The 24,540-nt window shown below is 42.0% G+C and overlaps 1 protein-coding gene across 4 annotated transcripts; it reads right to left on the bottom strand.

Moving 5' to 3' along the window:
* Positions 1-811: 811 nt before the first annotated feature.
* On the bottom strand, positions 812-12,316 carry LOC117425365 (DLA class I histocompatibility antigen, A9/A9 alpha chain-like). 4 transcript variants are annotated; one of them, XM_058993495.1, is made up of 9 exons: positions 9,648-12,316; positions 8,058-8,158; positions 7,037-7,297; positions 5,775-6,038; positions 4,260-4,547; positions 3,384-3,488; positions 2,559-2,591; positions 2,323-2,358; positions 812-1,942 (listed from the first exon to the last, which is right to left on the bottom strand). In XM_058993495.1, the coding sequence occupies exons 2-9, from the start codon at positions 8,143-8,145 to the stop codon at positions 1,893-1,895; spliced, it is 1,125 nt and encodes a 374-aa protein (XP_058849478.1). In that variant the 5' UTR covers positions 8,146-8,158; positions 9,648-12,316; the 3' UTR covers positions 812-1,892. The 4 variants fall into 4 exon arrangements, with proteins under 4 accessions (XP_058849478.1, XP_034760598.2, XP_034760596.2 ...); XM_034904707.2 differs by lacking the exon at positions 9,648-12,316 and having other exon boundaries at positions 8,058-8,766; XM_034904705.2 differs by lacking the exon at positions 9,648-12,316 and having other exon boundaries at positions 7,037-8,765.
* Between the last annotated feature and the right edge of the window lie 12,224 nt (positions 12,317-24,540).

The following is a 24,540-nucleotide window of genomic DNA, read 5'->3' as shown; positions in this document are numbered from 1 at the left end:
ATGGCATTTTGCACAGAGAGGCCCTCGCATCCAAGTCATTGCAATTAAATCTTGAAGAAGTGTTAGATTCAGTTGTCTAAATAGTAAGCTTGATTAAGAGACGTCCAATGCAAACCATATTGTACGGTGCTCTTTGTAAGGAGATGGGGGCAGCCCATGAACATTTGCTGTTCCATACAGAGGATATATTGTATATGGGATGGCTAAACCATTAGCTCCCTTTAATGAAAGCCAAGTTATGGGCTCCTCCAACTGGCTACTAAACTGACGAAAATGCTGTTCAAAGTGACCCCAGGCGAAGCAGAAGCAGCACCGACCCCAGGCAAAGCAGAGCCGGCAGCGACCCCAGGCAAAGCAGAGCCGGCATTGACCCCAGGCAAAGCAGAGCCGGCATTGACCCCAGGCAAAGCAGAGCCGGCATTGACCCCAGGCAAAGCAGAGCCGGCATTGACCCCAGGCGAAGCGGTACCGGCAGCGACCCCAGGCAAAGCAGAGCCGGCAGCGACCCCAGGCAAAGCAGAGCCGGCATTGACCCCAGGCAAAGCAGAGCCGGCATTGACCCCAGGCAAAGCAGAGCCGGCATTGACCCCAGGCAAAGCAGAGCCGGCATTGACCCCAGGCGAAGCGGTACCGGCAGCGACCCCAGGCAAAGCAGAGCCAGCAGCGACCCCAGGCAAAGCGGGACTGGCAGCGACCCCAGGCGAAGCACACGCTAATTAACAAAAAAAAAAGGACATTACATCTACACTAATCCCCCTTATCCCAAGGAAAAGAAAAAAAAAACTACTAACGCTGGATTTAATAACCATCAATTATTTTATTATTTTCTCCCAATTTGGCATTCCAATTATTTTTAGCTCACTGCTATCACCCCGGCGCTGACTCGGGAGCGGCAAAGACAAACACACACTGTCCTCGGATGCGTCTGCCAACAGCCGACCGCTTTTTTCAACTCAACTCCAAGCAGGTTCGAAAATAGTTAATAGAACCTGTTGAGAGGCTATTAACTAATGTAGGACCTGATTGGAATAAAGACCAGGACTGGAATGGATCTCAAGTAGCCTTGAATTAGGCAGCCTTGTCAAGCATCAAAGAAATAGGCCCAATTGGAAAGGTGGTGGGGCCCAAGATTGTCACAATTGTTTCTTTTAACTTGGCTTCATTTTTTGGTCAATTTACAAAAGCCTTTACAAGAAGCCAAGTTAGAAGAAACAATTGTATTTTTTTGTGAAGTGTGTACTTTCATCCAACAATAAAAGGTAAATTATACAATGAATACATACTGTAAATTCAGGAAGATTGATTTGGAACGGTGCTCATAGCTTTTAAATCTAGCATTCAGTCTAATAGACACGCAACATGTTTAGATTACAGTATCTTTTTTCTTTTTTAAAATGCCCTTCAACTTCACACACACACACGGTACTGTTGTTTTTGCTTGTTTTCTGTATTGAGAATGTATATTTTCAACTTCACACACACACACGGTACTGTTGTTTTTGCTTGTTTTCTTTATTGAGAATGTATATTTTCCAGAAGGGCGTATAATTAGAATGGTTGCGTCTGCACAAGAGGTCACAAGGTCACTTATTATGACGTGTTCGGTACTGCAAGGAAGAGCCAGTCTCCATTGCCTTGCCTATGAAAGGTAAATGTTTACATTTATAGATCATTTAAGATTGCCCTCCAGAACGCACACTTTTGGAAAACGATCGGATCATATTAAATCATTTGGGGATCCTGACAAGTAAGTAAAGATATTTAATATAACATTGATATGTTTATAGGAACCCTTTAAGCTCGTTGAAATGTTTTCACAAGTTCTGTAATATGATGGTATGATAAAGTCGTGTTTCCAGTAACCGGTGAAGGGCTCATGTAAAAGCTGAAGCTCAGATGTGTTGGGTTTCCATTTCCTCTGCAGTCAGCCCCATAGCAGCTCCTGAAACAGCAGATAGGAGACAAGGAGACGGTTACTGTCATCAAGCACTATGAGCATGGAATCCAGAGTCCAGTCTACTCCACCCAGTGCAGTAAGGCAGACCATCAAAGAAAAGAGTGGCTTGAGAGAGTAATTCACATAAACCAGTCTCACTTTTTTATCATTATTTATTAGCAGATGCCCTTACCCAGGGTTTGGTCTTATTACCTGTCATTAGTTAGAATACTGTTTGGATGAGGTCATCCTCAGCATTCACAATCTGCCCAAGCACAGCACATTGTAGATATTCATTTAGAACTGACTATGTTATGTGTGCGCTGTATTTACAGGCAGTGTTGGAGATCTGTGTTGTATCACAATGAATAAAGTTGAGTCGGTACCTGCAGAATCATTGCCCGAGCTGGTTAGTTCGGTTACTGCAAATAAAGAATCAGATATCAGGAAAGGATGGACGACGGTAATAAGTAAAACACACATTTTTAACAGTGGAAAAAGTGCTATTGCTTTAGACATGATTAACCATTGCAAAAAAAATACAATGCATGTTTAGAATTCTAGTCTTTTGAAATCCAAAAGTCCATAATTGTTCAATTTCAAATCCATTTTAGATACTCACTTTGAACTCCTGAGTATTCAGGGTCCTTTCCACCTGGGGGTGAATAAAACACAGGATTAATGTTCAGTTCTGGCTGATTTTAAAAGCCTACAGTTAAAATCACTGTTGCTCTGTTGCCTATAATGCATTCTATTTAACCTTCCAGCTGCCTATCATGCATTTTCGTTGTGGAGAAAAAATTGTCAGAATTTGCCATTCACGTCAGATTAGTGGGCAGTAATTTCTCTGCATGTGCAAAATTTATTTTCCCTATTTCCAAGAATGTTGACCTTCTACTGTTTAAAAATAAGCCAATGTTATATTTTGGTTATCCATCATGCCCACTGATTTTCTTTTTAACAAGTTAAATTCAGTACTGTCTGTGAAAGTTATAACGCCTGCAATAAAAACTTGATATCATTTGTCTTTTCCATGAGAAAAAAGCTTTTTTTCTTGTCCTTTTCACTAGCATAAAGATCTAATGGAAAAAATATATACTGTATATACAGTACATGAGATTTTAAACAGCACTGTATATTCCTACAATACATCTTGCATTGAGAAAGCATCGTTTTGGTAAGTAGCATTTTCAGAACCATATCATTATGTACAATATTACAATATGTCAAATTACGTCTGTAATGTTAAAAATAAAGCAAAAATTGGTTTGAAAACTGTCCAAAATGTTTACATGGGGGCTAAGAATGAAAAATTGGAAGAAAAAAATGGCATTTTTGACATGGAAATTGTCCAAATAAGAGGCAGCTGGAAGGTTAAAGTACATGTGTAGTAATTTAAAAGTAACTTTAATAAAGTAGTACCAGGTCTGCCGCCCATCGCACTCACCAGCTCGTTTCTTATTCCAGATCACAACTCCAGTGATTGTCACAGTGATCAGGAGCAGTACAGACACAACCGCTCCGGCAATACCGCCTGTGTGTAAGCCAGCCTCTGAAACACAAACACTCAGGGCAATTCAGGCTTTCAGGGAACTGAATCAGAGAGGACCAGCCTGTGTCTGTGCAGCACGGAGTTCTGTTTTATTGACAGTGCTTACCAAGGTTTTGAAATCAATCTTAACACTGTAAAACCAAAAAACAGGTGATGCATTTATAAATTTAAGTCATGTGTTTATTGATGCACAGCTGTAAATGATCCTGTAAACGCTGGTGTTTAGACTTCTGTAATTTTAATTTAAAACACATTGTTAAACGCAATCACTTGATTTTGAAATGGGACAAAAAAGAATGAGGTCACAAAGTGATTTATAAAACATGATTTGGGTCAAAAGATTATGGTTTTCAAAGGGGTTATTTAAAAAATAATTGATCCACTTGTTTAACCTTAAAAAAAACATTGCAGATGCTAATTAACACTATTATTGGATTACCTTACCTAAGTTAACATTGGATAGTCTGAGTCCAGTGCTAATCAGGGGCTGTGAAATCAGCTGATCGTGTTTAAATTATACTCACTGCAGTTTAACTTGTGTTTAGAAAATAAACATCAAACATGTTCACTGTCTGTTGGCCGTAGGCATTTAATTTGTTTAATTCTTAGGCTCTTGGTTTTACAGTTTTGACATTTGCAATATTAGTTTTGCAGGTTCTGTGTATTAAATACCCCCTTTCCACTAGCATAACCTAGGCAAGCTGGAACCTAGCGGAGCCTGACTGGTGAGGCTCAGCTGGTTTATATCAGTTCTCTCTATCTCCCTCTTACCCCATTCCTTCTCTATCTTCTCCTTCAGGCTGGCGTGGTCCACTTGGCAGGTGTATCGGTGTTTCTTCTGCTCCTCTGGGCTCACTGTTAGGGTCTTTCTAACCTGGTAGGTTCCGTCATTATTGGGTAACACCTCCCCAACCCACACTCCCTCCTCCAGGGTGTCCTGCCTGTCTCTTACCCAGGTCACATCCACATCTCGAGGGTAGAACCCTGTCACATGACACGTGACCTCTGAACCTACAGATTCAGTAGCTTTCTTCACAAACAGCCTCACTTTGGGACGGACTGCCAATGAAGAACATAAAAATGGGAACAACATCAGGTCACACAGTACAGAGAGTTTCAAAAGTGTTGTTAGGATGTCCTATTAATGATTCAATTAAACAGTTATGATTAAGCACTGGATTTAATTTGACAGGAACTGGATAGGCGTGAAGCTGCCCTCCTATGAGACCTCTGACAGCTGTCACAGGGCAATCAGAGATGGTTAATGGCAGATATGGGGTTGAATGCATTTAAATGCAAATGCAAATGTATTCATGTATTTGGAATTCTGAATTTGCTCAATGCAAATGAAAATGTGATGCATTTACTATGAAACTAAATACAAATGCAAATATGGGACGAATACCAAATGCATTTCAAATACACTTCCATACAACAGGTATTAATTGACTAAGCTCTGAATTACTTCATTAAACCCTTTCAGCAAACTATGTCACAAAATACAGTAGCTTAAAACAGCTTATGTGTCAAAATAAAATTGTGTTAATTTAAATAAATATGGATGGCCTACTACATTTAATTTAGCCTACATTACACTTATGCTGTATGCAATGACACAGTAGGTTAAGCATATATTATTTATAGCTTTTCGGTCCCCTCTTCGAGTATATTACTTCATTGAAATTGCACTGACTAAAGTTGCTATTTTGAATTAACAGGTAATTAACAGCTAATACCAACACATTACAAACACCTGAATGGAACCATTCAAAAAGTCTAATTAAGCAAATTATTAGTTCAATATAATAATTGAGAGCTCAGTTTATTATTTTTACTTGTTTTGATTGTTACATTTAATAAACATTAACTTCTCAAAAGTGGAGTCCTTCAGTTTGCATCTTTCAGGTCGATAAACTTTACCAGCAAAACTGAAACATCTCTCTACTTTATTATTAGTAGTCGTAGTATTGAACAGTTTTCAAATGCATTTGAAATGTTTTTTAAGCTTCCCTGTGTTTTTAAATACAAATGCAAATATTTGTATTTCAGAATATGCAAATACCAAGTCAGATGCAAATAATTCAGCAGTTTGCATTTGAACCCAAATCTGGTTGATGGGACACATGATCCTGAAAGGAAGGAACTTTACAAGAGATGGAAGGAGGTAAGCTCAGCCTTTAAAACCATAGGAGAAAACCAATGAGAAGAACAGGGTGCTGTCGCCTTCCCTGTAGAACAGCAGCAAACTTACAATAGTAATATAGCTCAGTGTTATGAGATTCTTACCTCTCCTTTTCAATGTGTTTTTCCCATGCTTCAAGAACCTTTCCAAGTACAAGATACACTCTGCTGTATGCTTGTTGACAAAGTAAGCTTTTATGACTTCTGATATCTGTTTGAAGAATGGATCCTGTGCATTCGCAATACAAGTATCGCTCTGTGAATTCACACTAGGAAGATTGTTTCCATCGTACGCATCCTCATATATTACCCGTGACGTCCCATCATCATCCAGCTCGCAGCCCACCACCCTCTGGAACGTGTGAACTCCTGGAGTACAAACACAAATGAAAAGCTCTACTAGGATGCTTCAGTAGCAAACGCTTATTAATTAATACAGTTTCAATCAATCAAATTTTATTTTATATAGCATCTTTCAAGGTGGGCCACCTTCACAAAGTGTTATTTCAGACCTGCAACCTTTTCTCATACCGTATAAAGTATTATTATTTTTTTTAATTTGGAATTGCCAATTATTTTACCCCGTTCTTTCCTCAATTCAGAATGGCCAATTATTTTTAAGACCCTTTCTCAACGCTGCAATCCCTGCAGTAACTCAGTGAGACTGGAATTACCCAGCCAACTTGAACCCTCCCAATTGTGTACCACTCCCTGGGAACTCTCGGCCATAGTCGGCAATGGCATAGCCCCGGATTTGAACCTGCGATCTCTGAGCTTTAGGACACATCCTGCACTTCAGCAAGCACCTTAGCTGGATGCGCCACTTGGGAGCCCCCAACGTCTTCCCCATCTCTAACCAGACACTTTTGGTTACAGTTTTGGAAACTGAGTTGGGTTTTCACTACTGTAGCGAGCAGTTTGGAATCATTTTCATTTCTTGTTTAAGTGGTACTCAACGACGGTCCTCAAGACTTGTGTCTGCTCATTTTTGTTCCATCTGATCTCCAGTTACTTACTATTTGCTTAATTAGACTTTTTAAAAAATTTTAGCTTATAAAGTTGGAGAATTCATGTTCCTTTTATAATTATGTAACTTGAATCCTCCAACTGTTTAAAATAATTAAAACACTTTGATTTGGCCAATTATTAGTTACATTATGGGTTCAATTTGACATTGGGATTAATTAAATGTTATTGTCCAAGACTAGCATTACTTGAGGTCTTTAAAACTAAATATAAGGGTTTGTTCAGAGAAATAATTAGCTTTCAATATAAAATAGGGGTGATCTATGGATGATGTGTTCCATATCCTACTCTGTGTGTCTGATAGAATAGGTGTGTGTGTGTGTGTGTGTGTCTGTACTCACCTCTTGAATGGTTAAAGCATTTCATTAGGGTTTCTAATTTCTCTTTGTAAAGTTGCTCATTGTTGAAAGCATGTAAACTACTTTCTTCCCAGTCTTTCTGGCTAACAGCCTTCTCTAACCAGTTGTAGTGCGAGACTGGCTGCAAGTTATTGCTGTTAAAGCTTGCCAATATCACATCGTTGAACATCCCCACTGCAAAAAACTCTGGATGCCACGTTTCTCCGGTGGTCTTTGTGAAACTCCATATCATTGTGTTTGTTCCTGGAATAGGACAGAAACAACATCTAACACAGGGTAAACTGCTGAACTGTGAGAGCTGTTGCACGTGTGTTAAGAACATAAGAAAGTTTACAAAACGAGAGGAGGCCATTCGGCCCATCTTGCTTATTTGGTTGTAGTAACTGATTGCCCCCAGAATCTCATCAAGCAGCTTCTTGAAGGATCCCAGTGTGTCAGATTCAACAACATTACTGGGGAGTTGGTTAAGGTAACAGAGAGTTCATTTAGTACAGTATGTTACTTTACGCTAAAATCATTGTTCCCCTAGTAGCACTTAACCTTCCAGCTGCCTTCCCGTGTTTCCATCATGCTGAAAAAAAGAGTTTTGCTCTTCTACTCTTTTCAAAGCAGTCAATGTTATAGTTTGGTTATTTAAAAAAAAAAAAATGTTTTTAACAAGATCAATTCAGTACTGTTAAATTGAAAGTTATAATGCCTGCAAATATAAAACTTGATTTTTTTTCCATGACAAAAAGCTAAAGTTTTCAGGGACGAAATAATTCAGTATGTGTTAAAAAAGCATCAACTGTCTCTTGTCTTTTTCACGAGAATAGCAATATGATGGTTTCACAGACTCAGATTAGAGCTAATCTTGGACTACTCAATGTTTATTTAGGTAAAGTAATTCTAGACAAGGGTTATTCCAGATCAGTGAAACCAGCTGTAAATGTTCAAATTGTGAAATGCTTATTTGTTTTTAAGTCGGTGATTGACCGAAGTGTAGCATAAATAGAAAACTTACCGGCAGAAGCTGACTTCAGGAGAACTAGTAGCAGAAGTACAGGCAGGGTCTGATATTGAGTCTGATATCCCAGTAGAGAAACAACCATTTCTGCTGCTCACCTCGAAAATGAATCAAGTAAGAAATCAAATCCAGATACTTGCAGGAAAACAACTACCTTCAATGGTATTGTTTGTGATCATTGGATTTCTTTAGGTGGAGAATAATGCTACAGAAACGTGTCTCAGCCAGTAGCGATTATACAGTCAATAGTCAGTGTAAGCAGAATTCTGAAAACAGGGAAGCACGGTACTTTCCCCCCAACAGATAAGCTGTCATGTTTTAATATCACATGACTGCACTTTGGACTACACTTATGGCATGATCATCAAAAGAGGCAATATAACAATTAGGATATTAAATATAAAAGCTGCAGAAATGAATGTGTGGCCTGTGTGACTGGCTTGCAAAGCAGCTTACTCTTGTACATTAAAGACGATTTCACAAGAATAATATTTAAGCATCTGAGCCCGAAGGAGTGGGCTTAATCGTGGGGTAATGCCCTCCTCATGCAGTTACATGGCCGAGCCGAAGGCGAGAGCATTAACGTAACTCAAAATAGGAGGCTGTGTGGTCCAGTGGTTAAAGAAAAGGGCTTGTAACCAGAAGGTCCTCAGTTCAAATCCCACCTCAGCCACTGACTCATTGTGTGACCCTGAGCAAGTCACTTAACCTCCTTGTGCTCCGTCTTTCGGGTGAGACGTAGTTGTAAGTGACTCTGCAGCTGATGCATAGTTCACACACCCTAGTCTCTGTAAGTTGCCTTGGATAGAGGCGTCTGCTAAATAAACAAATAATAATAATAATAAAAATGCATTAACAGGCTCAAATGCTATTAGAATATGGATACGTCACAAAAAAAATGTAGGCCTATAGTATTTTTCGTGATTTTATCAAGGATTTATCGGATTGATTTGGAATGGTGATTAAACATACTTTGAATACTAACATTCGGGCGGGCATGACCGTGGTTTAAGACCACCTGATTGACCAATCAGGTTACCCGAAATCTCCTATCTATATTCTAATGGGTAATAAATATATGGTATTTTATTTCACTGTAAAAACACTTGTAAAAAATAAGTGAACATGTGTCACAAGTGGGTTTTTTGTGTACTGTTTTTCTTGGAGTTTTTTTCGTTTCCGTATAGCGGTTGGTTGTATTTTCTTTTACTTGTTTTTGTTGTGTTTTTTCCTTTCTCTGTGAGTTGGGTGGCAATAATTCCTCCATTTAAGGATTTTACAAACACTTTTTTTTTGGATCTACACAAATAGCTATTTATTTTTGGGACACTTGTTTCTTTTTTTGTTTCGTTTGTAGAGCAAGGGACGGGTGTAACTGCTCGGGGTCCCGGTGCTAGTCCAGGACATTTGGGCCCCCCATGGATCTTTGATAGGGGGCAAATCGTTTTCATTGATCTCTGGAAGAGTGGAAAAGACAATCAATTGTCAAGTTCCGTGTTAACTGTTTTATCTACACTACTTACCTGTACTGGTTGGCACCCTGCACCCCCGTCAGAGTGTGCTTGAGGCCTCCAGTGGTTTACCTACCTTGCCTTTAGTTCTGGAGTCCAGCTTCCAGGTCGGGTCCGGTGGCAGCAGACGGAATCGGGGCGAGGTCCAGGGAGCGTGGCGAGAGAAAGAGAGGAGAGAAACGCAGGGTTAGAGATCGGTCGAAGGGAAGTGACCAGAACCTCTGGGTGGAGGGTGTAGTTTACTTACCTGTGTGTCAGTTCCTGACGGCCCTTTTCTTTGCCCCGCTCTCCTGTCTCGGGTCCTTTGGAGGCGGAAGCCGTTCGGCAGTGGAGAGATCCAGCAGGGGTGGTGGTTACCACATCGGTAGGAGGAAACAGCAATGGACCAAGCGAGTCGGGTGGAAGCCCCGGGAGCGTGGGGTCTACTCCCCCCAGACTATTTATTTTTCCTTGTTTGTTTTGTCAAACAGTAATTATCCATGCGCATGAACTTTTTTTCTTTTTTCGGAGACCGTGACCAACAGGAGGGGACTGCCTAGTGTGCAGTGTTTTTTTTGTTCTTTTTTTTGGGATCTCCCTTTTGAAATTTTAACTTATTTTTTTGTATTGTGTGGTTTGGTTTTAACAATTTTTTACCCTTTTGAGAACAATAAAATTTGTTTTACCAGATGCCGTTCCATTGTGTGTGGGGGGGAACAAAAAACCTACACGGGGAACTAAATAACTATTCGGTTACTAAGGTCCTTGCCTTACCAAAAACAAGGTGGCGTAGTCATCAGCTACATACAGACGTGCTCAAATTTGTTGGTACCCTTACAGCTCATTGAAAAAATGCTTAATTCCTCCTGAAAAGTGATGAAATTAAAAGCTATTTTATCATGTATACTTGCATGCCTTTGGTATGTCATAGAATAAAGCAAAGAAGCTGTGAAAAGAGATGAATTATTGCTTATTCTACAAAGATATTCTAAAATGGCCTGGACACATTTGTTGGTACCCCTTAGAAAAGGTAATAAATAATTGGATTATAGTGATATTTCAAACTAATTAGTTTCTTTAATCTGTATCACACATGTCTCCAATCTTGTAATCAGTCATTCAGCCTATTTAAATGGAGAAAAGTAGTCACTGTGCTGTTTGGTATCATTGTGTGCACCACACTGAACATGGACCAGAGAAAGCAAAGGAGAGAGGAGATCAGAAAGAAAATAATAGACAAGCATGGTAATGGTAAAGGCTACAAGACCATCTCCAAGCAGCTTGATGTTCCTGTGACAACAGTTGCAAATATTATTAAGAAGTTTAAGGTCCATGGAACTGTAGCCAACCTCCCTGGGCGCGGCCGCAAGAGGAAAATCGACCCTAGAGTGAACAGAAGGATAGTGCGAATGGTAGAAAAAGAACCAAGGATAACTGCCAAAGAGATACGTCAAGGTGAAGGATATACCAAGGTGAAGGTACGTCAGTTTGTGATCGCACCATCTGTCGCTTTTTGAGCGAAAGTGGGCCCCATGGAAGAAGACCCAGGAGGACTCCACTTTTGAAAGAAAAACATAAAAAAGCCAGACTGGAATTTGCTAAAATGCATATTGACAAGCCACAATCCTTCTGGGAGAATGTCCTTTGGACAGATGAGTCAAAACTGGAACTTTTTGGCAAGTCACATCAGCTCTATGTTCACAGACAAAAAAATGAAGCTTTCAAAGAAAAGAACACCATACCTACAGTGAAACATGGGGGAGGCTCGGTTATGTTTTGGGGCTGCTTTGCTGCGCCAGGCACAGGGTGCCTTGAATCTGTGCAGGGCACAATGAAATCTCAAGACTATCAAGGCATTCTGGAGCGAAACGTACTGTCCAGTGTCAGAAAGCTCTGTCTCAGTCGCACTATGGGTCCTCCAACAGGATAATGACCCAAAACACACAGCTTAAAGCACCCAAGAATGCCAATTACTTTTGTCAGTTTCAAGTTATTTCAGAGAAAATTGTGCATTCTTCGTTTTTTGTAGAGGGGTACCAACAAATTTGAGCACGTCTGTAGGTACACTAGCTAGGTTACCTCAGGTCACCCTACCCGTGACACACGCATGAAGTAATTTCTAATGTTTAACCCTGCTTCACTGACAGATCTTGTTATTTATTTATTTTTTGGATTTATTTATTAGCAGATACCCCTATCCAGGGGGATTTACAGTGGTTACAAAATATCACAATATGTGGTGTAGTTTAAAAACAAGTACAAAATATAGTAAATAAATAGTTACAATGAAGAGCAAATACAAATAATGTGAATATTGAAGTACAAAACCATTAAGTGCAAATACAAATGAATGTTATTATTGCAGCTAATTTAATGATGCATCAGAGGATTTATTGATTACTTGTTGGATTATTTATTTGTAAAATAAATAATAATTAGGATACTTAGTCATAAATTCATTATTACAAATGTTACAGACTAGAAATTATGTTAGATGCAGTAATACATTGCTAACATTAACAAAAATATCTTCATACAATCAACAGGGTTTGCACGGCTAGAACAAGATTATATAGTACATGGTTTTCAGTAATATTGTGATTTCCAGTAGGTTATAAAACTTAACAGAAAATGTTGTTGACCTTAAACTTTCACTTTGAAATGTTGTTAATGTATTAATATATAACCTACCGGGTTATAAGAACATAAGAACATAAGAAAGTTTACAAACGAGAGGAGGCCATTCAGCCCATCTTGCTCGTTTGGTTGTTAGTAGCTTATTGATCCCAGAATCTCATCAAGCAGCTTCTTGAAGGATCCCAGGGTGTCAGCTTCAACAACATTACTGGGGAGTTGGTTCCAGACCCTCACAATTCTCTTATATATTACCCGTGTGTTTATATATATATATAATCTTGCCTTTACAACGTGACAGAACATTAACATTTTACAATTAAAGCAGGACAAAACTCAGAGCACTATTCTCAAACGTTTGAGAGGGACATTCGAGGATAAATGATGTGATTTTCAAATGTATTCTCCTATTTGCGATTCTCAAGGCGGTGAATTTGTGTATTCCTACATGTGATTCTCATCGCAAAAATGTGAGTTTTTTCTCCTCTAGTCGAATGTATTCACCAGGTCAGGAGTTGTTCAAATAATTACACAGAGAATTGACACCAGGTCAGGAGTTGTTCAAATTACACAGAGAATAAATACACAGAGAATTGTGAGGGTCTGGAACCAAGTCCCCAGTAATGTTGTTGAAGCTGACACCCTGGGATCCTTCAAGAAGCTGCTTGATGAGATTCTGGAATCAATAAGCTACTAACAACCAAACGAGCAAGATGGGCTGAATGGCCTCCTCTCGTTTGTAAACTTTCTTATGTTCTTATGTTCTTAATTCTCCTGAATTATATAAAGGATTCTGAACAGTGCTTTTTGTATCTAGTGGAAATTGATTATTTTTATAAAAGCGCTTTTGAACACCTGATGCATTCAGTATTCTGTTTTAAAAGAGTCAAAAGTTTTAAATTTTAATACCGTACCACAAGTATGAGTTGATATTTTAAATCAGGTGGCATAGAAATGCCCAGTGAATCAATGTTAACCTATTAAGTGTAGTTCAGGGGGTGTAGCTAGGCCCCCTGCGCCCTATCATCTTCTTCTATCAAATTCATCTACTCTATTTAATGCATAGCCACCTACACGTAGTTGTCCTGCATTTTTTCGTTTCCTCCTCCTCCTCTAGAATCTCAATCGCCTTTGCATCGGTCTCCTCTCGGGGGTTAGTGATTCCACTTTCTCCATCCCTTTGTTAAGCGCTGCTTCATTTACCTCATAGAGGAGGGTTCTCTGTGAGTCAGAGGGGACCCCCGGCCAAACCCCTCCTTTAGCATGCATGATCCCTTGTCTTCTCTTTCAGGTTTTGATGCCTCTATTTATGTGAGGGCCCCAAGCGGTGGAACCCCTCTTGTTTGTTGGGTCTCCTCAAAGATGGTGGCTCCCCTCCTGTCTGTTGGGTCTCCTCAGTGAGGGTGGCCCCCCTACTGCATATGTTGGGTCATTGAAGAGCCAGAACTGCTTTTACGTGTTAATATTACTCATCAATGTGTTTTCTTTCTGGTTCGCGAGCTTCTTCATATGTCGGGTCATCTCAGAGACAGTGATCCCCCTCCTGTTTGTTGTGTCTCCTTGTGGAAGGGTGGTGGGCAATTCACTGACACAAGGAGACAGTACTTTATTTGTAACGCCGCTCAGGCGTACTGATTTATTTGTCGCAGTAGATGGCGCTGTTGTCCGTGTCCTGGATACTGACAACAGTAACCAGAATCACGGCGTTTACCAATACAGGTATAGGCACAACAAGTGCTCGCAAATAATAAGGAAAAACCAAAGGCGAAAGAAAAAGGGAAAATAAAACACAGTAATAAAACTACAAACAAAAAGTTCTGCTTACGCAGTGCCCCCACTGCCGCTAAGCCGGTCAGAACGGGCCTCCGTCCTACGCTCAATTACCCTCTATACACTGGGATGGCCGAAGTTCCCCGTACAACTAAGCACGTCCCCTCGGGTACGTGGTGATTTCTGTTATTTCTTTTCTCAGCAAATTCTTTTAAGGCCGGCTGTTTTTCTCAGCCAGTTTTGCCTCGTTTTATTTTAAAACTGACGTCTTTCGTCAGTGTCACTGGGTATTCCCCAAACACGGCCACCCGAGCGTCCAACCAAACCAGATCTTATGGGCCGAGCAGTCTCCCAAGGCCCGCCCCTCAGCCACTCAGAGAGAGGGAAAGCACACACACCCTCTTCCCCACCTCTCCGTGTCATCGCCATGACCGACAGGCGGATCCCACGAGACTGCTGACCTCTACCTGCAGTAATACGGATGTGCCAGACAGTCAGTCCAGATCTCCCCTGCTACACATCCTCCCCCTCAGAATGGCACCACCGGTCCATTCGAAAATCCTACAACCCCATGCCTTCCCGAGAGAAAAAATCTGCGTTTTGATGCAGTTTCCCTGCTCGGTGGATTACCCTGAAGGCATAGGGCTGCAGGGCCAAGTACCACCGCATGATTCTGGCGTTGTTATCCTTCATCCGGTGAAGCCATGCTAAGGGGGCATGATCCGTAATCAGGGTGAAGTGTCGCCCCAGGAGGTAGTACCGGAGTGACTCGACTGCCCATTTTACTGCGAGACACTCCTTCTCGATGGTACTGTAGTTTTTCTCGCGGGGAAGGAGCTTCCTGCTGATGTACAGGACCGGGTGCTCGCTTCCCCGCACCTCCTGAGACAACACTGCCCCGAGACCTGTCTCTGACGCATCCGTCTGCAGGGTGAACCTCCTACTAAAATCAGGACTGCATAGCACTGGCTTGCTACACAGCCTTCGCTTCAAAGCGAGAAAGGCTCTCTGGCACGGCTCCGTCCACTGAACCGTATTTGGGGCAGCCTTCCGGGTGAGGTCTGTCAAGGGAGCAGCGAGCGTGGCGAAGCTCGGGATGAACTTCCTGTAATAGCCCGCTAGTCCCAAGAAAGAGCGCACCTGGGTTTTGGTCGTAGGGACCGGCCAGTCAGCCAAGGCTTTCACCTTAGCAATCAGCGGTCTGATCTGGCCGCTCCCTACTCGATACCCCAAATACTCCGACTCACTCTTCCCAATGGCACATTTCTTTGGGTTAGCAGTGAGCCCAGCCTCCCGCAAGGATTGCAGCACCGCCGCTACCTTACGCAGATGACTCGGCCAGTCCTCGCTGTGGATAACCACGTCATCTATGTAAGCAGCGGCATACTGCTGATGGGGCCGCAAAATGCGATCCATCATCCGCTGGAAAGTGGCTGGTGCTCCGTGCAACCCAAAGGGCATGGTCCTAAATTGGTACAACCCGAAGGGAGTCGAAAACGCTGTCCTCTCTCTGGATTCTGGGGTCAGGGGTATCTGCCAGTACCCCTTCGTTAAATCCAGTGTCGTCATAAAATGAGCCGTGCCCAGACGCTCCAGCAATTCATCTACCCGGGGCATGGGATAAGCGTCAAACTTCGATTTTTCATTAACCCGCCTGAAGTCAATGCAAAATCGAGTTGACCCGTCCGGCTTATCCACTAAAACAATTGAACTGTTCCAGTCACTTTGGGACTCCTCTATTACACCCAGTCTAAGCATCTCGTCAATCTCCGTCTTTACTACCTGCCTTTTGCGCTCAGGTATGCGGTACGGCCTCTGGCGAACTAGCGCCCCCGGCTCAGTCTCAATGTGATGATGGGCTACTCGAGTCTGCCCCGGGACGGGAGAAAACACATCAGGAAATTCCGCCACCAGCGCCCGCGCCTGACATTTCTGTGTTGGTGTCAGATTATCTGCAATCTGTACCGACCCTTGTTTCGCCAACACAGAAAGATCAGGTCCCAGGTCGGTGACGTCATCTGCTGGCGCCGCTAACAAAGCCTCCTGCTGTAACCAAGGCTTCAGCAGGTTTACATGGTAAATGTGCTTTTCTCTCCGTCGCTCCGGCTGGCAGATCTCATAATCCACCATCCCAACCCGGCGTGTAACCTCAAACGGTCCTTGCCACTTCGCCAGAAGTTTGGACTCAGAGCTGGGTAACAATAGAAGCACCTTATCCCCTGGCTGAAACGTGCACAACCGGGCCCCCCTGTTATATTGGGTCCCCTGTCTGTGCTGAGCCTGCTGCAAATTGTCATGCGCCCATTTTCCCATAGACTCAAGACGTTTGCGCAGGTCCAACACATACCGGACAGTATTGGTCGAATTGTCCTGCTGTTCCTCCCACATCTCTCTGACCAGATCGAGCACACCCCGGGGTCTCCGACCATACAGCAACTCGAATGGCGAAAAACCCGTGGAAGCCTGGGGTACCTCTCTGATAGCAAAGAGAAGGGGAGGAATCAGCTGGTCCCAGTAACGCACGTCACTACTAATAAATCTGCGCAACATGTTTTTTTGAGGGTCTTATTAAAGCGCTCCACAAGACCATCAGTCTGGGGGTGAAAAACCGAGGTCCTAATGGTCTTAATCCCCAAAAGTTTACATGTTCCGCGGACTAGCCGGGACATAAAGTTGGTGCCTTGGTCGGTCAGTATTTCCTTGGGGATCCCCACCCGGGAGAAAACCTTCACTAGCTCGTTGGCAACAGATTTAGCAGACGCAGATCGGAGGGGAATGGCCTCTGGATAACGCGTAGCATAATCCAAAATGACCAATAGGTGTGTGTATCCCGCCGCACTCCTTTCTAACGGTCCCACTATATCTACTCCAATACGCTCAAACAGAGCTTCCACTAGGGGCAATGGCACCAGTGGAGCTCGTGGGACGGCTCTAGGGCTAGCTTTCTGACACTCCCCACAGCGTTCGCAAAAACATCTGACGTCACCATCCAGCCCCAGCCAATAGAACCGTGTCACAAGCCTCGCTTTAGTCTTGTCCCTTCCCAAATGACCAGACAGGGGAATAGCGTGAGCCAGCTGCAACAAATCATCCTTAAAGGGCTGAGGAATGAGCAACTGGTGACGCACTTCCCCCGTCTGGGGTAATTTTTCAACACGGTACAACAGGTCTTGATCAATTTCAAAGTGAGGGTACGTGGCGGCGCGTCTGGGCTCGACCACACGACCATTAACCACCGCTGCTTGGTCAAAGAGCCTGCCCAGCACGTCGTCACGCCCTTGCTCGAGTCAGAAGTCACGGGAACGAGCTAGAAAATCAGCTCCCATGGCTTCCAGCTCGGGATCAGGTCGGTCCTGAGCGGAGGCAGCAGAGCCAGCCCCCTGCGCTGACTCCGCGGCCTCCCCGCCAGTCTCTTCACCAATCGCCCCCACCTGAAACTTCTCGGACTCCCTCCATTGCCAGCCCTCATTCTTAGCGGCCCGGCGTTCCCGTTTAGTTTTGCGGGGCCTAAATCTGTGGCAATAGCAATCCGGGTCACGAAAGGGAAAGATCTCGCCAATTACTTCCTCTGCCGAGAAGTTCTCCTCCCTGAACTTGCGGCGGTAGCCCTCCGGAGTCGCACCCACGCGGTTGAGGATGGCAGCTTTCAGCGTGGGGTACTCCATCATTGCCGCCGGATCCAGGGTCCTCGCCGCCGCCTGCGCCTCCCCTGTCAGCTGGGGCAGGAGATAGCTAGCCCACTGCTCGCGGGCCCACCCGGCAGAGATCGCCATCGCCTCAAATACCTCCAGGTATGCTTCTGGCCGGTCCTCTGCCGTCATTTTCGTGGGCTGCTGTAGCCATGGGTCTGGCCCCGCAGCTCTTGCACTCCCCTGCACCACCGCAGTAAGGGTTTCCCGCAGGAGATCCATTAAGGTGGTGAACTGCTGGGGATCCATTCTGCTCCCTGGTTTTGCACTGCTTTATGTGGGCAGTGCCAGTGAATCCCACTCTGACACCACGTGTGGAAGGGTGGTGGGCAATTCACTGACACAAGGAGACAGTACTTTATTTGTAACGCCGCTCAGGCGTACTGATTTATTTGTCGCAGTAGATGGCGCTGTTGTCCGTGTTCTGGATACTGACAACAGTAACCAGAATCACGGCGTTTACCAATACAGGTATAGGCACAACAAGTGCTCGCAAATAATAAGGAAAAACCAAAGGCAAAAGAAAAAGGGAAAATAAAACACAGTAATAAAACTACAAACAAAAAGTTCTGCTTACGCAGTGCCCCCACTGCCGCTAAGCCGGTCAGAACGGGCCTCCGTCCTACGCTCAATTACCCTCTATACACTGGGATGGCCGGAGTTCCCCGTACAACTAAGCACGTCCCCTCGGGTACGTGGTGATTTCTGTTATTTCTTTTCCCGATCAATTCTTTTAAGGCCGGCTGTTTTTCCCAGCCAGTTTTGCCTCGTTTTATTTTAAAACTGACGTCTTTCGTCAGTGTCACTGGGTATTCCCCAAACACGGCCACCCGAGCGTCCAACCAAACCAGATCTTATGGGCCGAGCAGTCTCCCAAGGCCCGCCCCTCAGCCACTCAGAGAGAGGGAACGCACACACACCCTCTTCCCCACCTCTCCGTGTCATCGCCATGACCGACAGGTGGATCCCACGAGACTGCTGACCTCTACCTGCAGTAATACGGATGTGCCAGACAGTCAGTCCAGATCTCCCCTGCTACACTCCTCAATGACGGAACCCCCCTTTATATGCGTAGAGCCTTCGAAGGACGGAGCCTCTCTCTTTATATGTTCTATTTGTTACTAACGTTATGTCCTAAACATTACAGCAAGTGGCCGAGCTCCACCCCGTGAATTAGAACATAAATGCATAAATACAATGAGCAAGAAAATAACTTGAAGAAATTATATATTGTAGCCGTAGAATTTCATAAACATTTTGAACAGAAGAAACCTGCAGTTGAAGTAATCGTCCCTGATACAAGCGACCGCAATGCAAATCTGCCAAGTGCACAAGACTCAACTGAGTAAACTGTGGAACTTATATTCAGGTATCTGCTGTTGTGATTTATAAACCCCATTCTATGTATTTAACTGTTTATTTGTTATGTGTGTATAAACGCATGCTATTTTTTTTTTTACAGGCAGTTTCGTTAGCTAGCCTGTGCGTGTTGTTATGTAGCCTTTTGTACTGTACACATAGGAGATACAACCCCATTTATTTTACATTTTTGGTCAGCTATTTACATAGTTACACTTGTGCAGTTATGTATATAGTCTTAATAAACATGTAGGCTATATACACTAATTTATTTTCAAATGTTCATTTATTTATAGGCTATATTTCGTTTTTTGTGGTTGCGCTTTATGCAATAGATCTGTATGCTACAGAAATTTCTGTGTGAGTTTCGGTGTGGAGATGCTTTATGTGCCTTGCCTGAATAAAACTACAACCTATGTTCTTTTATTTATGTCATGTTTAATAGCATAGCCCTACTGGTTGTTCTAGGTATTAGTATGAACGCGATCGTAGTGTTAAAATGTGGTAGCTTCTTTCTCCCTTTGGGATCTTTGGCCCACAGATTTGGATATAAGCAAGCGCTGAGACACCAGTCCCCTGTGGTAATTTATGTTAATTGAGAAGAGCTAATGCACGGTTTGAATAAATCTGAGTAAAAAGAGATTCTCATGCCGCTTTGCGAACAGAGAATAAATGTGAATCCTGACTTGAGAATCGATGGAGCATACGTGATTCGATTTCCATATTCCCCTGGAGAGCCAATTCTCCTAAAAATGTGAACGTTACTTAAATTACCAATGAGCAGACCAAGACTAGTGCTAATCGGGGTCTGTGAACCAGTCGAAAGAGTGGCTATCTGAAAAGTCATTTAATCCAATCTACAGGTTCATATGTGTAATGGTTAACACATGTCATATACTGCAAATCATCAAACTTACACCTTGGGTACACAACATTGAACATTTAGAAGCCACAGTCAGCCCAGCACAGGTAGTATTCTTCCATTTTAAATTATTGTGAAATAATATATACTGCAGACTTGGAGTCAAATGCATTTAAATGCAAACTGCTGAAGTATTTGCGTTTGACTTGGTAGTTGCATATTCTGAAATACAAGTATTAGCATTTGTATTTAAATTCATGGGAAAGCTTGAAAAACATTTCAAATGCATTTAAATTCTGTTCAATACTACTACAAATAATAAAATACAGATTTCTCATTTTTGGTGGTAAAGTTTATCGACCTGAAAGATGCAAACTAAAGGACTCCACTTTTGAGAAGTTAATGTTGATTAAATGTAGCAATCAAAACAAGTAAAAGGAATAAACTGAGCTCTCAGTTATTAAAATGAACCCTCAATCCAACAAATAATTTGACTTTTAAATGGTTTCACTTATACATGTAAACAATTGAAGATTTCAAGTTACTTAATACAATATTAGACATAGTAAATTGAATTAGTTCAACTGAGGGTTCAATGAAGTAATTCAGAGCTCAATCAATTAATATCTGTTGTATGGAAGTGTATTTGAAATGCATTTGGTATTCATCACATATTTGCATTTGTATTTAGTTTGGTAGTAAATGCATCATATTTGCATTGAGCAAATTCAAATGTTCAAATACATGAAGATATTTACACTTGCATTTTCACCCCTTGTCTGGTATACTGGTCCTTTGTCTTGATTAGTATTTCTGGTGTATCACCAGGATAAGAATGGTAGCTGGCACAATATGCAGAGGGCACCAGCAAGACACTAGCTTCATCCTCTCGATGACCTCTTTCCTAAATAAGAGAAGTTTTACTGTTACAGTAAATCACATCTGATGAGCCACGGGACACTTCCTTTAGAGTTATCCTAATGCTTCAGACACTGACAGATCATTTCACCTAACCCAAAACTTGTGATGCACTCTATCACATAACCTACAGGTAGTGGACAAAAAAAAAATGGAAACACCTGGGTAAATGAGGGACACCAAGTATATTGAAAGCAAGGGCTTCCACACAGGTGTGGCTCATGCGTTAAATAAGCAAATAACATCCCAGCATGCTTAGGATCATGTATAAAAATGCTAGACAGGCCTGGTTGCCTATAATTATGCAAGAGGAGACCTCAGTGAGTTTGAAAGAGGGGTGATTGTTGGGGTGTGTTTTTCAGAAGCTTCAGTGACCAAGACAGCTCAACTTGTTGATGTTTCACGAGCAACGGTGTCTAAGGTGATGTCGGCATGGAACTCCGAGGGAAAGACATCATCAGCAAAGGGCAACAGCAGGTGGAAGCGCATACTCCAGGATCGTAATATCTGTGCATTAATTCGAAGTGCAAGGCAAAACAGGCAAGCAACTGCAGCTCAATTGACTGTAAATTTCAACCTGGGGCGCGAGCAACCAGTTTCATCAAAAATGGTCCATCGAGAACTCCACAGAGCAGGATACCATAGTGGCCCAACGCCCTATTAAGTGACTTTACATTGGTGTTTCCACTTTTTTGTCCACTACCTGTACATTATGTTTTTTGGACAGGCTACATTAGCCATGAGAAAGAAGCAGAATCTCCTGTGCCCACTTAAAAGACTAGCAATTTCAATGGACTGCTTATATCTGGTCCCGTGCTCTGTTATGTGACTACGCTAAATTTAAAATTACTTAAATGAATAATAATAATAAAATACATAAGATGTTATGACCCTCATTATAAAGAATCAAGGCCACTGAGTGTGCCCATTCAGAGTGTTCACGTGGCAGAAAGTTGAGTTCTCTCAGTTACAGGAATACAAAGGCAATAAAGAACGATAACGTACATTTATTTAGATTATATGTAGTGGGTGCTACCTGTTAAGTGAGTTTCATCACTGAGAGAATGTGGCAGGTGTAATTGATTAACTGCATTCAATTGGATAAATCGTTTCACCTCATTACCATTTAAAGGGCCGTGTAAACGGAGTCACGGGAGTTGCAAGGCTGCGGGAATGTCGGCTCCACACGTTTCTTTGCGAGTATGCCCTGTGAATGGAGGTAGTATAATCGTTTTGAGCTCACTTTTGGTCTAAACTGTTTCAGTTAAAGCTGTGTATATGGCTGTTAAGCAGTCTGTGGTTGTAATCAACCTGTACCTGCGTTGGGAAAAGTTTGGGCTGATGTAGTATTTGAGAGTCCTTATAGGCGTTAAGCTTATAAACGTTTTGAAATTAGTTGTGTGCGTCTGTATTCCCGGAGCCTTGCACGCTGCCCGTTAGAAGGAAAATGTGTACTTTCTTAGCTTAGGTTATTTAAAGGGGATTGATTGGTGTTCTATTGGGTTAGAGTGAACTCGAGTAATTCAGTGCTTACTATAGTACCCCATGTTAATCTGTATCCTCACTGAATGAGAGTAACACTGGTAGCAATGTTATTGGAGAGTGATTTGCTGTATTGTGGGTTATTTTTGTGTGGTGGATTATTATTATTTTGTGTGATATTCATTTGGTTTGGAGTGCACCAGTTATTTGGTTCTAGTATTATGTTTAACTGTTTAGGGTACTAATTACTTGTTTTACCACAATTGTCCTGATTCTATGAGCTGTCTGTTTAACTGTACAATTATCTGTATGAAATGTAATCTTTAACTACTTCATTGATGGTAATTGTATTTGCACTGAATTCAATTTCTAATTATCCCACTGCTAGTAATTGTAGCCTACCTGTTTTGAAACCTGATTGTGGATTATTTCATTGATGTTAATTGTAATATACTCTTGTTACTTGCCTGCTATTGTGAGTCCTGTATTTTAATCATGCATGTGATCTTTTAACAGAAGCTGTGTTTCATAAATAAAGTGTTATACTTTGATCTCTTGTTTGTCACTCCTTGTCTTTGCCCAGTATAATGTTTTAATGCCCTATATAACGAACCTGTGTATTTTGAGTGATCTGGTAAATTAAAACTAAATTCTGAAGGCGTAATACCTTCAGTGGTGTAGTCTGGCTTTAGGGTTAATTGGTATACATGGTTTCCAATTGTCACTCTCTCTAAAGACCCCCTCACCCCCCACTTGCTACATATATATACAGTATATTCTGTACACTTTTGCATAACAGGATTTAAGAAACAGACATAGCTATATTTGTATTTGTATTTTGTGGCCTTTTTTTAATAAAAAGGTGAACCATGAGTCTATTTGGATCCCCATCCAACTTGATGGAACTTGAGCAATTTTGCAAAGAAGAATGGGCAAAAATTGGAGTGTCCAGATGTGCAAAGCTGGTAGAGATTTATCCAAATAGACATGGCTGTAATTGCTGCCAAAGGTGCCTCTACCAAATATTGACTCAAGGGGGTGAATACTTATGCAATCAATTATTTTCTGTTTTATATTTGTAATTCATTTAGAACAATTTGTAGATTTTATTTTTCACTTTGACATTATCGACTTTTTTTGTGTTGATCAGTGGCAAAAACTCCTAAATAAATCCATTTTGATTCCATGTTGTAACACAATAAAATGTGGAAAAGTCCAAGGAAGGTGAATACTTTTGAGAGCCACTGTGTATATATATATATATATATATATATATATATATATATATATATATATATATATATATATATATATATATATGTATTTTAAATATATATACAGTACTGTGCAAAAGTTTTAGGCAGGTGTGAAAAAATGCTGTAAAGTAAGAATGCTTTCAAAAATAGACATGTTAATAGATTATATTTATCAATTAACTAAATGCAAAGTGAGTGAACAGAAGAAAAATCTAAATCAAATCCATATTTGGTGTGACCACCCTTTGCCTTCAAAACAGCATCAATTCTTCTAGGTACACTTGCACAAAGTCAGGGATTTTGTAGGCATATAGTCAGGTGTATGATTAAACAATTATACCAAACAGGTGCTAATGATCATCAATTCAATATGTAGGTTGAAACACAATCATTAACTGAAACAGAAACAGCTGTGTAGGAGGAATAAAACTGGGTGAGGAACAGCCAAACTCAGCTAACAAGGTGAGGTTGCTGAAGACAGTTTACTGTCAAAAGTCATACACCATGGCAAGACTGAGCACAGTAACAAGACACAAGGTAGTTATACTGCATCAGCAAGGTCTCTCCCAGGCAGAAATTTCAAGGCAGACAGGGGTTTCCAGATGTGCTGTCCAAGCTCTTTTGAAGAAGCACAAAGAAACAGGCAACGTTGAGGACCGTAGACGCAGTGGTCAGCCAAGGAATCTTACTGCAGCAGATGAAAGACACATCATGCTTACTTCCCTTCGCAATCGGAAGATGTCCAGCAGTGCCATCAGCTCAGAATTGGCAGAAAACAGTGGGACCCTGGTACACCCATCTACTGTCCGGTGTGGAAACAAGGCCAAGTGACTCAACTATGCACGAAAACACAGGAACTGGGGTGCAGAAAAATGGCAGCAGGTGCTCTGGACTGATGAGTCAAAATTTGAAATATTTGGCTATAGCAGAAGGCAGTTTGTTCGCGAAGGGCTGGAGAGTGGTACACGAATGAGTGTCTGCAGGCAACAGTGAAGCATGCCGGAGGTTCCTTGCAAGTTT

Source organism: Acipenser ruthenus, chromosome 20, assembly GCF_902713425.1.
Source record: "Acipenser ruthenus chromosome 20, fAciRut3.2 maternal haplotype, whole genome shotgun sequence".
In the NCBI taxonomy this organism is placed as follows: Eukaryota; Metazoa; Chordata; class Actinopteri; order Acipenseriformes; family Acipenseridae; genus Acipenser; species Acipenser ruthenus.
Note: the sequence above shows the minus strand (reverse complement) of the source record. Positions and strands in the feature narration are given on the sequence as shown.